Source organism: Drosophila simulans, chromosome X (assembly GCF_016746395.2).
Source record: "Drosophila simulans strain w501 chromosome X, Prin_Dsim_3.1, whole genome shotgun sequence".
In the NCBI taxonomy this organism is placed as follows: Eukaryota; Metazoa; Arthropoda; class Insecta; order Diptera; family Drosophilidae; genus Drosophila; species Drosophila simulans.
This window is the reverse complement of record NC_052525.2, coordinates 19,272,104-19,285,203: the sequence shown is the minus strand read 5'-3', so window position 1 is coordinate 19,285,203 and position 13,100 is coordinate 19,272,104. Positions and strand designations below refer to the sequence as shown.

Below are 13,100 nucleotides of genomic sequence, written 5' to 3'. Positions count from 1 at the left end.
ACCTGACATTCTTGTATGTGTATGCTTTCACCCCCTAAGCACACACACACACAAACATACGCACACTGGGCACACACATACAGGACTAAACCAATTTCCACAGAGCATTTTAAATTTCAAGCACACATGAAACGGACGAAGAAAGGCGAGTGGCAAGCCGTAGGCCACCCCCTCCCATACGCACACTCACTCACACACACACACACACACACGCGTGTGTGGGCAGCAACTTAACTTACAATAAAGGACATTGCCCAGCCTCCTGCCACCCACCACCCACCACCGACTCACTCCTCCCACATCGCCAACCGCCTCCCTCCCCGCACTGTATGTAAAGTGCGTAAGTTGTGTCCAAGGGTTTGGAACACGAGGATTGGGACCCTGGGCTCGGGTTCGTTTGGGGGTTTTCTGCACTATTTTACATACGTAATGCGAACTTCATGGATCCAGAGCTCATAAGCGCCATCGGCCAAGGCTTTTGGAAATTAGCGTGGCTGCCAAATCAGGAACCGGCTTAAGGAGCACCAGGATTCCGGGGTTGGGGTGCTATGGAGTGGGTTGGCGTGGGGTGTGTGCTTGTATCCCCGGGCGACTTGGTGGCAATCAACTGGGAATAGAGCAGAGCACGCCTTTAGCCCAAGCGAACATGAAACGATTTAAAAGTTATGTATTATGTGTTATTGTTGCCAAAATAAACTGCAATCTGAATATGTTGATAGATATAGATATGCCTTTAACAATACTCGTAACATGTTTCCTTCTCCAGGTGTCGCAACCGGATTTGGTCCGAAAAAGACTGTGCCCCACAGGTCCTCGCCCCACTAGTCTTGCCCCTAATCATATGGGCCACCGTCTTGCAACAGAGATCCTTTTAGAGCTTAAATTGAATTCCATTGTTCTTGAAAACCTCATAAGTACTGATCAGCTGTCACTCTAATTTGATTAAAGGAAATAATTTTTGATACCAATTATCACCTGTTTTATTTATTGTAGTCCAACACATTTTCTTAGGTAAAACAAAATGTACTTTTCCCAACACTGGTATTCATATTTATTCAGGTGAAACAAAAAAGTTCTCAACAAAGTGGGGTTGCAGTGCAGAAAGTTTTCTCCTCTTCTTCTCCAGGTGTCCCAGGTGGATTTGGTCCGAAAGAGACTGTGCCTTACAAGTCATTCGTGATGTTGAAGATGCTGCAGATCTGCTCGGGAGTCTTGCCCCGAATCATATTGGCCAATGTCTTGCAACAGAGAGCCACTAGGTCCTTGATCTCCAGATACTTGGCGGCATGTACGATTTCGAACAAGGTGGGTAGATCGACGTCCATAAAGCTGGCGTCCCATGGGGAGATGACAGGTGGGCTTCCCGGGATCACCTCCACAGCCTCCGTTGCCTGGGCATCATCGTTCTTGTGGTGATCGGCCCAGATTAAAATCTTATTTAGGATGAACGCGTCCACATTGGGCAGCGGCACAATTGCATTCCCGCCGTTTTCCAAGGCAGAGGCCGCCAACATGGTCTTGACGGTTTCGGAGACCTTGACGACTCGGAATTCCGCCGGAAAGATCACCCCATCCGAGGATTCAAGCGTGATGATGGAGGCATCCGAGGGCTCATGTTTAACGTTGGAAGCATCCATTTTCGGTTTGCTTTGCCTTTGAATTTGCCAAACTGCTTTTAGAGAGATTTAGAGGTACAATATGAGATGATTGATAGAGCACGTGACAACTAGACGATTCGAAAGTTCAAAGGAAAAGGAATAGGAAAGAAATAGAGAACAGAGTGACCAGATGGGATCACTGCGGAAACACCGTCGTCAGATGTGTACACACTGGAAATTGGCAGTGTTAACATCAAGAACTGTAGATTCGCATTAGATTTCTTATTGAGAATCGTGTGTTATTTACAATATCCGACCTTATCTGAAAGCGTAATATGAATTTTAAAACCTATATGAATGTTGGATAAGTGCTCAATCAAAAATTTCGAAATAATGGTTCCGGAAAGAACCATGTAGAAAACATCGTTAACAGAGGGGACTGCTTTAGCAAGCAGGAGTTGAACTGCTTTAGAGATAGGACGTAGCAAAGACAGTAGAATAACAAGATGCGTAACGGCCATACATTCGTTTGGTGAAGGCCAAATTTGCTCTCTTTCCGCTCGCTTACGCTGAGAGCGTAAGAAATCTAAAAATAGAATTTGCTTGCTTGTGTGAGTAAAAACAAGAGACGAGAACGCGTATATGTGTGCGTATTTGTGCTAGAAGACGATTTTGGGCCGAAATCAATTCTGATCGAAGATCGAAGATCGAATTTACACATTTGAAGTTTTGGCCAATTTCGTAGCATTATGATGAAATAAAATAAAAATTCACGCCCTGACTATTATAATTTAAAAAATTTTTTAAATTCGTTATTTAAGACCGCCGTTCGAATAAGCTACCTTTTACATATTTATATTTATGTTGATATTTAATTATGTGTAATATATATACACTACTTTTATTTGTGCACTAATGCTCAACAAAACATTTTTTTATATACATTTGTTTTTTATTATTTTTAAAAATATTTCAAAAACTTTAATGTGTATTTTACAAATATTAATAAAAAGATCAGATGGTGCCCTTAGTTTTCCGAAATATTAAAAATTTAAGTAATAAAAATTAATAAAATAAATAAAAATATGAAAACTGTTTATTGCAAAAGTCATATCTGGAGGCACAAAGTGCGGACACAAGCACTCAACAATCACTGCCTTATTAATTTTTCTCACGTCGCAAGCTGAATACCCTAATGAGAAATTTATTTTGTGATGTACATAGATTCGTCTATTTCTATTTCTAAGCTTTATTTAAATAATAATAACGTTAAGGCAATGCAAAACAAGAATTTTTCGGATGGTGTTTATCAATTGGCACCATCCGAAAAATTCTTGTTTTAATAATAATAGTAATAGTAATATAGATTTAAAGTCAACGAACATCTAAGGTGAAGGGCATATTTTGTCAAATTTACAATGCATGAGCACACGTATGCACACATACAGTTGTCTGCTATCACTGTATGCGTAGAAAAGAGCTGTTTGCTGTAGCGCTCTCCGCTCTTTCTCTCTCGAACTCTCGAAAACTCGAGAGAGCCTGGAGCCACCTCTAGAGCCACGGCCAAAAAATCGCGTGCCAAAAATTTGTATGGCGTTACGCATCTTGTTATTCTAGTGTCTTTGGAAGTAGGCTGACATTACCTGCTCAAATGTCAAAAATTTAAGATTCAAGCCAAGATACACAGTATCTTGTACAGTACAGTATTAATGGATTATCGTTTAGGCCAAATTGTTGTATAAAGAATTTCGGTTTGCTGGCTTTAGTACTGAGTCTTAATACTGAACGTGGATGCAATTCGGCCGAAAGAGTGCCAGTTTTGGATAGCCAATAGCTTCACCTTATGATTGACTAGAGGAGGATGAAAGACTCTGGTAGCACAGGATTCCCAGGGGAGCAATTTTTAGCCTGTTTTTGAAGTCCGATCAAATCGCTTGAGCTCAAAACGCTGGCATCCGCAAATGTTTTCAATTTCCCAAATGTATTCCAAGTTTTTCCCCGCCCATCGTTGTTCGTCCTTCAAAATCGACTGGTGCATGGCCAGAACTTTGATCTCTGTATTATTCAATATATTGAAATTTGAAGCGTAGATGTCTGGCTGTATTGGCCGGGAATTGCCAGCAGCTGCCGACTGCGAAGGACGAAGGACGAAGGACATCCAATGACTTGTGACTGACGGGGACGTGTGTGTCTGTGCTTGTGTGCGTGGCGGTGGTGGGGCGATAATAAGGGGGTGTGTGTGCGAGTTCGACCGTGCCAAACGCACACACACGCATGAATTTTTTACACAGGACTCGAGGAGCTTTCTCGTTTCCTGTTTTCGCAATTCGCATTATTTTTTTTTTTTTTGAATTTTTTACTGGACGCCAGGACTTACGAGCGATTACGTTCTTTAGCTCGTGCCACATGTGTCTGTGTGGCTGCGAGTGTGTGCGTTCCTACCCCCATTTGACTTTCACTTGCGTCTGGACGCGTCGCTTGCCCCTTTTTCCCGCTTTCACTCGCTTTCACTTTGCCCGCTGGCCAAAAATAACGCAAGTGTGAAGCGCTTGTCTGTCCCTCTATTTGGTTTATTTGTGCATGTGTGTGCACGTTATGCCAATTCATGTGGGGCCTTTAAATTTTTCATTCACTTTTTCGCTCAGAGTTTTCCGCGTTCTTCTACGCAAATCAATGGAGCTCTTAGCTTTCAACGCTGGCCAACAGATGGCGTCGCGGCCTAATTAGAGACGAATGCAAAAGAAGGAAGAAGAAAGGGGTTCGCTCTACCCTTTGTTGCCAACTGTACCTTCTGGCGTTTCGAGGCTTTCTCTCAGTTTTTGGACGGAATTTCTCGCGATGCGCGTTAGCCGAAAATGGCATTGAAATATTACCAAATTTAAAAACCATTAGAAGCAGACCCCATCAATCTGTCCCACTCGCTCGCGCTATTTACCTCCTATGTACATACATATATATGCATATATATATATTCATCCTGGCCGAAGGAAGAGCGAAAATCTTAGCACTGAAATTGCGAGGCAAATCAAATAATACAACAGCAACAACATTAGAAAATCATATAGAAAAAAGAATAAATAAATAAAGAAAAATCAACCACTTTTCCACTTTTTGTTTTGTCCTCGCCGACGGTTGGTTGGTCCACAGCCGAGTGACCTGAGTGGGCGGGGATCCTCCCGTTCTCTGGTGGCTGTGTACTACCAATTTGCTAGTGACCATTATCAACCCCTTTTTATTTGGCCCGAGTTTTTTTCCACTCGCCTCTTGTGCATGCAAAAAGGCGAAAAAAGCCAAAATCGTGCGTAAGGATGAAAAAGCGCGTAAGGAACAAGGTGGTTGGGGGAAAATCGGTAGCAGGGGCGTCAGTTACGAGGGGATCTATGCCAAGTTTTGAGGAGCAATTGAACAGTGATCAGTCCGAGGCTCCATGATCTATCATGGACCTTATCCTTGGCCCCGAGTTTCCAATCAGCGTAGTACAACTTTGATACTTAGCAAATATTATTCATCCGCCTAGTTGTTTGGAGTCCTGTTCACATTTTTAAGTAGTAAAAGTGGTCATTTAACACTTAGGTAGCAATAGTTTACCAAAAGGAACAAACTTAAGTAATCAACTGAACATTAATCGTTTAACTTGACTAGCTGACTATTAACTTGTATTTATACCCTTTACTCAAACAAACAATTTTTTACCACGTTTGATATTTTTGCATAATTTTATCAGTTCTGTGAATTTTTAACGATTTGCCAGAAAACTTTTTGCCACGCCCTCTCTAACTTTGGAAATATTTTTCAACTTTTTTTCATTTCATTCCCCAATATCTATCGATAAATGAAAAATGATGAAACTTGGCGTTCGCATTCAAACTAGCTGAGTAACGGGTATCTGATAGTCGGTGAACTCGACTATAGCATTCTATCTTGTTTTGACTTTACTTCGTTACTTCTATTTATACGGGGTAATTGTGAAGTAAAGGGGAATACTACTATTCAAAATGACTAAACGAATTGATCAAGCTTTTTTCGTTTGTCCGTCCGTGTGTCCGTTGGACTGTCCGTCCGTAAAAACTATACAACAGTTAGTCGAAGTGCCTTACGCACATGTGTGTGTTTAGTACGGAGTTAGCTGGTTTTCCCTCTTTACGTGAATATAGAGTTCTCATTTGAAACCATAAGCCACGCCAGTGGTCCAACCAAAACTGGCTGTCCGCCTACGCACGTGGCATTCATCAACGAACCCTGCGCTCATGCATATTCAAATGATGCCCGGCCAGGAATCTCAGCAACGAAAATCAAGCCGACGCACTTTGGGGCTGCGCGCCCATCCCCCACGCCGGCCACACCCCCACCACCCAAAAAATTCTTAAAGGCCATAAAGCGCGACAAATGCAAAAAAAAAAAAATAATAAAAAGTGAAACAAAAAACCAAAAAAGGGTAAAAACGATGAAAAAGAGACGCGGAGAAGCAGCAAAGTACGCACAAAGTTTTGACAACCGAATTGGCATAATGATGGGGTTAGTGACGCCCATGGAAGGGGCTCAAAGGGGGAGGGGGGTTGACTGGGGGTGGGTCGATCCCCTGCCCATGGACACACCGCATTGTCACTGCCTTGGCCAACCTCTATCTTCTTTAGCCGCAATGCAGATGGCCCGTCTAGCTCCTTTGACCATCTATCTCAGCTTTTTGTTTTTGGCCCCCTTTTCGGTTCTTTGGGCATCGCGCCATCATCGTTAATTTATCTACGCAAATGCAAAATAATTACTTTACTTTTTCTTTGCTTTTTTACAACAGCCGCCGCTGCCCAACCCCCTTTTTTAACCCTTTTTTCAGGACAACGGCTGTCGAAATTTATGTACTTTGCTTTCCATTTTTCTGCTGCTTTTTTTCGGTGCGTTTGGGTACGTTTTCTGTTTTTTTGGTTTTCGTATTGAAAAGCATTTTAAAATCCAGCGCCAGCTGTCCTATCGCGGCCTTCGTCCTTCCTTCTTCGTCCTTTGTCCTTGCCCATCATCTTCCTATTTCTCGTCTTCTTCTTGCAGGTTCCCCCACAACACGCGCTTTTTTCCGTTCGTTTTCTGTGTTTTTTAATTAAACAAAAGGGTTAAAAAGTTTCGCTAAAGGACGAGATAAATCTATGCCGCGAGGAGGGAATGAAAAAGGACCAAGGATATGGGGCGGGGGGTATAAAAAATCGAAAAGAGCGAAATGGGGGTAAAATCACACTTTTGCCCCCTTCCTCTCACATCTATTTAGTTTTCATTTATTTTTAAAAGGAAATTTTAATAACCAGGTCTCGGCCCTTTGGAAAACTTTGGATGGGGGTTGTTGTTCTATGTGGCGCGCACCGACTGAAATTACATTTATGTAATTTTTTACATTTTTCTTCTATATATATATGTACGTGTACATATATTTATTGGATGGACACATCATTGGGGGATGGAGCATATTGTGGGTGGCCAACCCCTTTTGCCAATGTCCGGTTTTTCCCGTTTTCCCGTTTTCACTTTCCATGGACTGCTGTGTGTTTATCTCTCGGATTTTCACTTGAATTGTTAGCCGAAGAAATGGGTGCATTGCACAAGCCTTTCATTTGCTTAATTTGCCTTTGATGTGTAAGTAGTTGGCAAAACTTGGCGATTCGCAGTCAGTTGGGTCAATTCGAGGTCAATTTGGGGTTCCACGCAAGTTTCCTAGTTCAAAAAATGGATTTCGAAATAAAAAGGCGGAAGGTTAGCTGAGATCGATTCCCTAAAACAATATTTTCATTTTCTCACTGAGTGTAAAAGGGTTTGAAGCTGCGTAATTTGTTTTTTTTTTCCTTTATCGCACTGAGAAGGTGAGCAAATCAGAACTTTGTGGTTTTCCGAAAGTCATAATCCATTAAAACAACCCCAAATTTTAATTTAAATTCAGTTTTTTTTTTCAAAAATACATTTGTCGCCGTATTTTACCCGCTTTCATGGGAAAGATTTCCCTTCAACCCCTAGAAGCACATATATATAATAGTTAATGCAGAAAATGAGCAGTCAATTATAAATTTGAATTTTTAAGTTTTTTCACTGACAGCTGAACGCCATTTGCTTATTTATTTGGTATTCCGATACAATCCATCTGGCATTCTGAATTCAATTACAGATTTCCTAACTAAATGTTAATGATTATTATTAATTACGAAATGGAACAGAATAAACGCATCTGCACTCAAACTATTTCCATAATAGGAACTACCATGTCTTATATGGTATAAAAATCTTCTCGAAATCGTTATGTATTCCGATCGCACATTCATTTCTGATTTAAAATGTGCTGCTTTAATGGATTCCTCGTTGAAAGTGCTGCACATATCAGAAGCTTCCCAAGGATCTATTCTATTGAAAAACTCAAAGAAACTGCAGGTGGGGTCAATGGCGCAGGCGGAATTCAGGGACCTAATGGATGGGCCTCCATTCCTGCTCCCAATTCCAATTCCAGTTCCAATCCCTAGCCCAATTTCGGCCACAATCCCCAGACAGATTCTCCGCTCGTTATGGCCAGTAGCAACAAGTTTCGTAACACTCCCATTAGCCAAGAAGCCCCATCCACGCCACACATGGCCAAATTTAAACTCACACGAAGTCGCATTTATTTTTATTCAATTTGATAATAACCCCAAGGATCTGCGCCCCAGGATGAAGTGGGCGAGATGGTGGCGCTGGAGCAGCTGTTCTGGGTGGCCACAGTGGAGCATTTAGAGTGGACCCAATGTATCAACGGCTGCTTAGGCTCTGCATCTTCGCCCCATTGCCCCCCCCCCACCTTTCTTCCCATTTTCCACACTCCTCTTTGGCCCCCTAAGTGAAAAAACTCATTTTCCCCTTTAGTCGAGAATTTTCGTAGAATTTTTTCCTTTTTTGTGCTGGCCAAACAAGAGAAATGGTTAAGAGGGAGAAAAGTGAAAGTCAAAGGACTGGACAGGAGGGGTGGGGTTGCGAAAGGGGCGAGCTTCTCAAGCAATACCCCCTTGAGTTTATAACTTAAAAATTCAGAGCACGAACAAAGTTCTAATTTAAACACCCGAAAAAAGCACCGAAACTGAAAAGAAGAAGGCGCTGCAAAATAAGAAGAGGCACGAGGACCGAAAAAAACTGCGAATATATGCTGAGGGAAAAAATATCACAAAAAAGGAGGCCGAAATAGAGGGAGAGTTTCCTCCTTCGGACATAAAGTGCACGCTCCAAGGCGAGTAAATAAAAAGCGAAAGCCCGGGCTTTTGCGAACGGACAACCTACAACGGACAGAGGGCGCAAGTAAAGGGGTGGACTAGTGGGACCAAAGAAGGTGTTTGGAAGGCCACAAGGTGACTGACTGGCCGAAGCGGAGAACACCCACATAGCAATACACTTCCCTAGCAAAGAAGTGGGAAAATATCAAAAAAAAAAAAATAAAAAAAAGAAATAAAAAAAAAAATAAAAAAATAAATAAATAAAAAAATAAATAAAAAAATAAAAATAATCAAATAATTGTGTAAATATTATAAAATCTCAAGAAATTTTGTTTTATTCCTATGATCAAAAAAGAAATAAATAAAAAAAAAAAAAAAAAAAAAAACCAATAAATTATGAACTCGATTGTACCAGTGAACTGACAGCATGGGAAAGGGTATGTCAAAGAGAAAAGTCGGAGGAAAGTGAAAGTAAAGTAAAAAATGCGCTGGGGGGGGGGGGGGGAGGAGGAGGGGGAATGGGAATGGGAAGGAAAATAAAGTGACAGTACGAAGACATTGAGGTCCGGTCAGTTTTGCCCGACGAACCTTAAAAAATAGAAAGATCTTGCGCATATTTAGATCTTCTATAATCCCAAGGATGGATTTGTGACCTGATGCATAAGGAATGGCTTTCCATTAATGAGATTGATTATCTTAATGGCCTCTCTATCTGCGTTTATCCCACCACCACCACCACCACCAGCAGCACCACCACCACCACCGCGGTGCACCGCCTCCAGACCTGCCACCCTTTTTTCCCAACTTTCGCTCTTATAATTTCCCTTTTTTTGCGTCTCACTTTGCATTCCGAATTTATATAAATGCCAATTTTCATTTACCCAGTTCGGCTGGACCAACCCTTCCACCCTTCCCAGCACACGACTGCCACACTCCCGGAATCCGGGATCCGGGATCCGGGATCCGGGATGCAGAGGGGTGTCCGAGTTCCAAGGATCCAAGACTCTATTTACTGGACCTTCACTGGGGGTCCAATCATTTCATTCGCTTTTTTCTTGCCTTTGTGCCATTCTTTGGAAACTTTTCTCTCTTTTTTTTTTTACTCGGTATTCTTGGCGGAGATGAGGAATGGGGTGCAGTTGGGCGGCGGGAGGTGGGAGGTGGTGGAAGGTGGTCAGAGGTGGGAGGTCGGCAATTATGTTTAATTGGACCTGGTGGGCCTTTCACTCTCAATCTTTGCGCTCAAGTACTTAGCCCAAGGAAAGGATCCGAAAAGCGGGCACTTGATGGACTGGAAGCCTCAAGAAAACAAGTCAATAACCGTTGCCCTTCGTAATAAACTCTTTCCACTGCGAATTTCGCGCTTAAATGATAATGAGCATTATTAATCTATGATCCCATCTATTTTGCACATAATGTCGAAAGTCTTAATTCAAAGTATAAAATATTGAATATTGATCAAATATTAATAGAAATTGATTTACATGTTAAGCGGTTAACCAGTGAGATTTCCATATTAGACTGGAAAACATTGTAGGATGCATTCGTCACTAAAGATGTACATAAGCATGATAACTAGTTTTTGAGAACTACACTCATTAACACAGATGTTCCATAGCCGAGTGCCCAACTTCGAGATACCAAACGTAACCCTTTGGAGCAATTACAAATAATTCGCCTGCCTCCAAATTGCGCACGTAATTCTATTTTGCGGAATGGGACACCAACTATCGTAAAACTCGGAACTACTCCCAGCGATCGGCGGAGACAAGTGTTTAATGAATGGAAAAGTTGGGCATTTTATTTTAACAGTTATTGCCGAACGAGGAGCAATCATGGCACCAGGATGAACAGGACGAGGCCATGACAATCAAACTCGGAACATTTTTGGGCCAAAAGTTTGCCTAATGCCTTCATCCTTTGCCCAAAAAGGACCAGCAGCAATGCTACATTTGCGTCATTTGAGCTGCCACTTAGTAGAAGCTCACTCACACTCGCAAACGCAAACACACACACACGCATAGCTGGGCCACATAAATTAAGTTATTTTGATAATCAAAACTGGAAAGCGAAATATTTGGCTTAGACAACACTGGCTACAACTGTGAGGCATTCGGTGGGCATTCATTTGTAGTTTTCGCCTTTTTCGGGGCAGGAGAAGTTGTAAGTTGTAAGTTGTGAGTTGTAAGGGTTGCTTCATGTTCCTCTCGGCCATTGTTTGTCACCCACACACACACACACACACCATGCACACATGGAATACGGTGGAAAATTGCGCGCGCGCGAAGTACATTGAATTGGCGCTCGTGGGAAATCTCGAAATTTCCCGGGTCGCGCCGGCCCGACAGTGACAGGTGCGGCTGTCCCCCAACGCACGAAGGTTGGGCCGTACTCACAGCAGTAGGCACAGCTCCAAGGGTCCAGGGATTGCCCGCCGTCGACGATCTTCAGGGCCATGGGGCAGGACAGGGTGAGAGTAGGAATCAACTTTCTCTTCACTATTTTCTCTTCCTTCCGTGTTGTTGTGGAGGCTGACAAGTGCCAGTCACGTCAGCTGATCACGCAGTCAGCTGGGATAGCAGTGCTGGTAAACGGCAAAAGCTCCCAGGTCTGGCAGCGCTGGTCGGCTGCACGAGCCCCCTGGCATAGGTGGCGCTTTCTACCCAGTGCACTCACTGACGAAAGTTGGCAGCTACGGAAGCCACCAAACGATCTGTTCTCCGGGCGTAGCATACATATATGGGCGGCCAACGGTTATCCTTGGCAACATCCCATGGAATCCCGGAGACAGACCCATGAATCGAGCAGGAGAGGCAGAAGATTAGTGTTAAAAGTCAAGGAGCAGACCAATAGCCAACCCCCCCCGCGTAGGCGGCACACTTTAAAATCGGGGCTCTGGCGACCGAGCTGGAGCGGTATATCTCCCACCGCAGCAACCTTTTTTTGCCCTGCTCACAACACCACCCCCACCCAAAGCCCACGGCGCGTCTGACCCAAATTGGGCGGCTACGTGGCCTGTGCCTGTACTCTTGGCAGCCGGGCATCAGCAAAACTAAAACCCATTCTGCGTCTGTGCCAAGTTGGCCGGCAGAATGGTCTGCGTCTGCGCCGCATCGGCCGGCAGTGAACCTAAAACCTGGCGAGAGGTATAAAGCCGCAAACCTGGCAGTAGGAATAAAATGCAACAAAAATCAGAATGTCTGGAAAAAACAATATTACTCCAGGTGGCAGCCACATATGTGGAAATCCACCCTCGGCTAATCCCGAGGCTAGGGCACGGATTCTGGAGGCCCTACCCAACATTCCCCCCATCCCCGCCCCGACGGCGGCACACTTGGCCGTCGGAACAAGCAATGCAACAAGTGCAAGCAAAGAAGAGGAGAGCTTGGCGTTTGGAAAAAGGTCAAAGGTTTTAAGGACCCCACCCCAAAACCCGAGCGATGGCACCCCCAAGAGACCATTGGAGGCGACATCACCCCCTACCAGATCTCAACTAGCAAAGCGGGTCAAGACCCCCCAGCTAGAAATCGAGGAGATGGGAGAAATCCTGGACGACCTTCTGACGAAGGTCAACCTCAACGGGGTGAGGAGCATTAATCTGGCAATGAAGAACTCATTCGCCAGATTGAAGGAGCTCCAATTAAAGCTGCGCACTAGGCTGCCGGAGGCGGAGAAAACGAAGGTCGGACGTACGGCAAAAGCAGATGCTAGCCAACAGACCACCCCTAAGCTCCCATCCGGCCTCGAAGAACCGTGCAACTCTAAGGGCAGCCCTAAGCCAAAGGATCGCACGGCGCTGTCTGCGAAGAGAGCCCAGCGACCCGACCACCAGAAGGCTGCGGGACCCAAGCGCCTACCAAGGGCTCCGCCCCAAGCCACTGTAGCGGGAAAGAAGTCGCAACCAAACTTGCAGCAACCGCCCGGACCGCGCAAGAAGAGACCGCCGAGGGAGAGACCAGATGCGCTGGTTATCACCCCCACAGCTGGCTTACCTTACAGCGAGGTGCTGTCCCTGGTCACAAGAGGGCAGGACGCTAGGCTCAGGGCCATCGGGGAAAACGTAGCAAGGGTGAAGAGGACGGCCAAAGGCGAACTGCTCCTCGAACTACGTGCCTCAGCCCAAGACCTGACGCAGAAGCTCAAGATGGACATGGGAGCGGTGCTAGGTGACCGCGCCAGCCTTCGCGCGTTAACACAAACCAAGGTATTTGTGATTCGCGACCTCGACGAGCTCACCACGAAAGACGAGTTGAAGAGTGCCTTGGAGGCCCAGGCAGAGATCCCTGCAGCAGTCGTG

The 13,100-nt window shown here is 44.4% G+C and overlaps 1 protein-coding gene across 1 annotated transcript; it reads right to left on the bottom strand.

Annotated features, from left to right (window-relative positions):
- Window positions 1–1,024: 1,024 nt before the first annotated feature.
- On the bottom strand, window positions 1,025–11,328 carry LOC6726483 (S-phase kinase-associated protein 1). Its single transcript, XM_039298049.2, has 2 exons — window positions 11,200–11,328; window positions 1,025–1,669 (listed from the first exon to the last, which is right to left on the bottom strand). The coding sequence occupies exons 1-2, from the start codon at window positions 11,258–11,260 to the stop codon at window positions 1,164–1,166; spliced, it is 567 nt and encodes a 188-aa protein (XP_039153983.1). The 5' UTR covers window positions 11,261–11,328; the 3' UTR covers window positions 1,025–1,163.
- Window positions 11,329–13,100: the final 1,772 nt, after the last annotated feature.

Coding starts and splice junctions, on each gene's coding strand:
- LOC6726483 (XM_039298049.2), bottom strand. CDS start 11,260: ATGGCCCTGAAGATCGTCGACGGCGGGCAATCCCTGGACCCTTGGAGC. Junction 1,670..11,199: donor TTGGAGCTGTGCCTACTGCT/GTGAGTACGGCC, acceptor CTCTAAAAGCAG/TTTGGCAAATTCAAAGGCAA.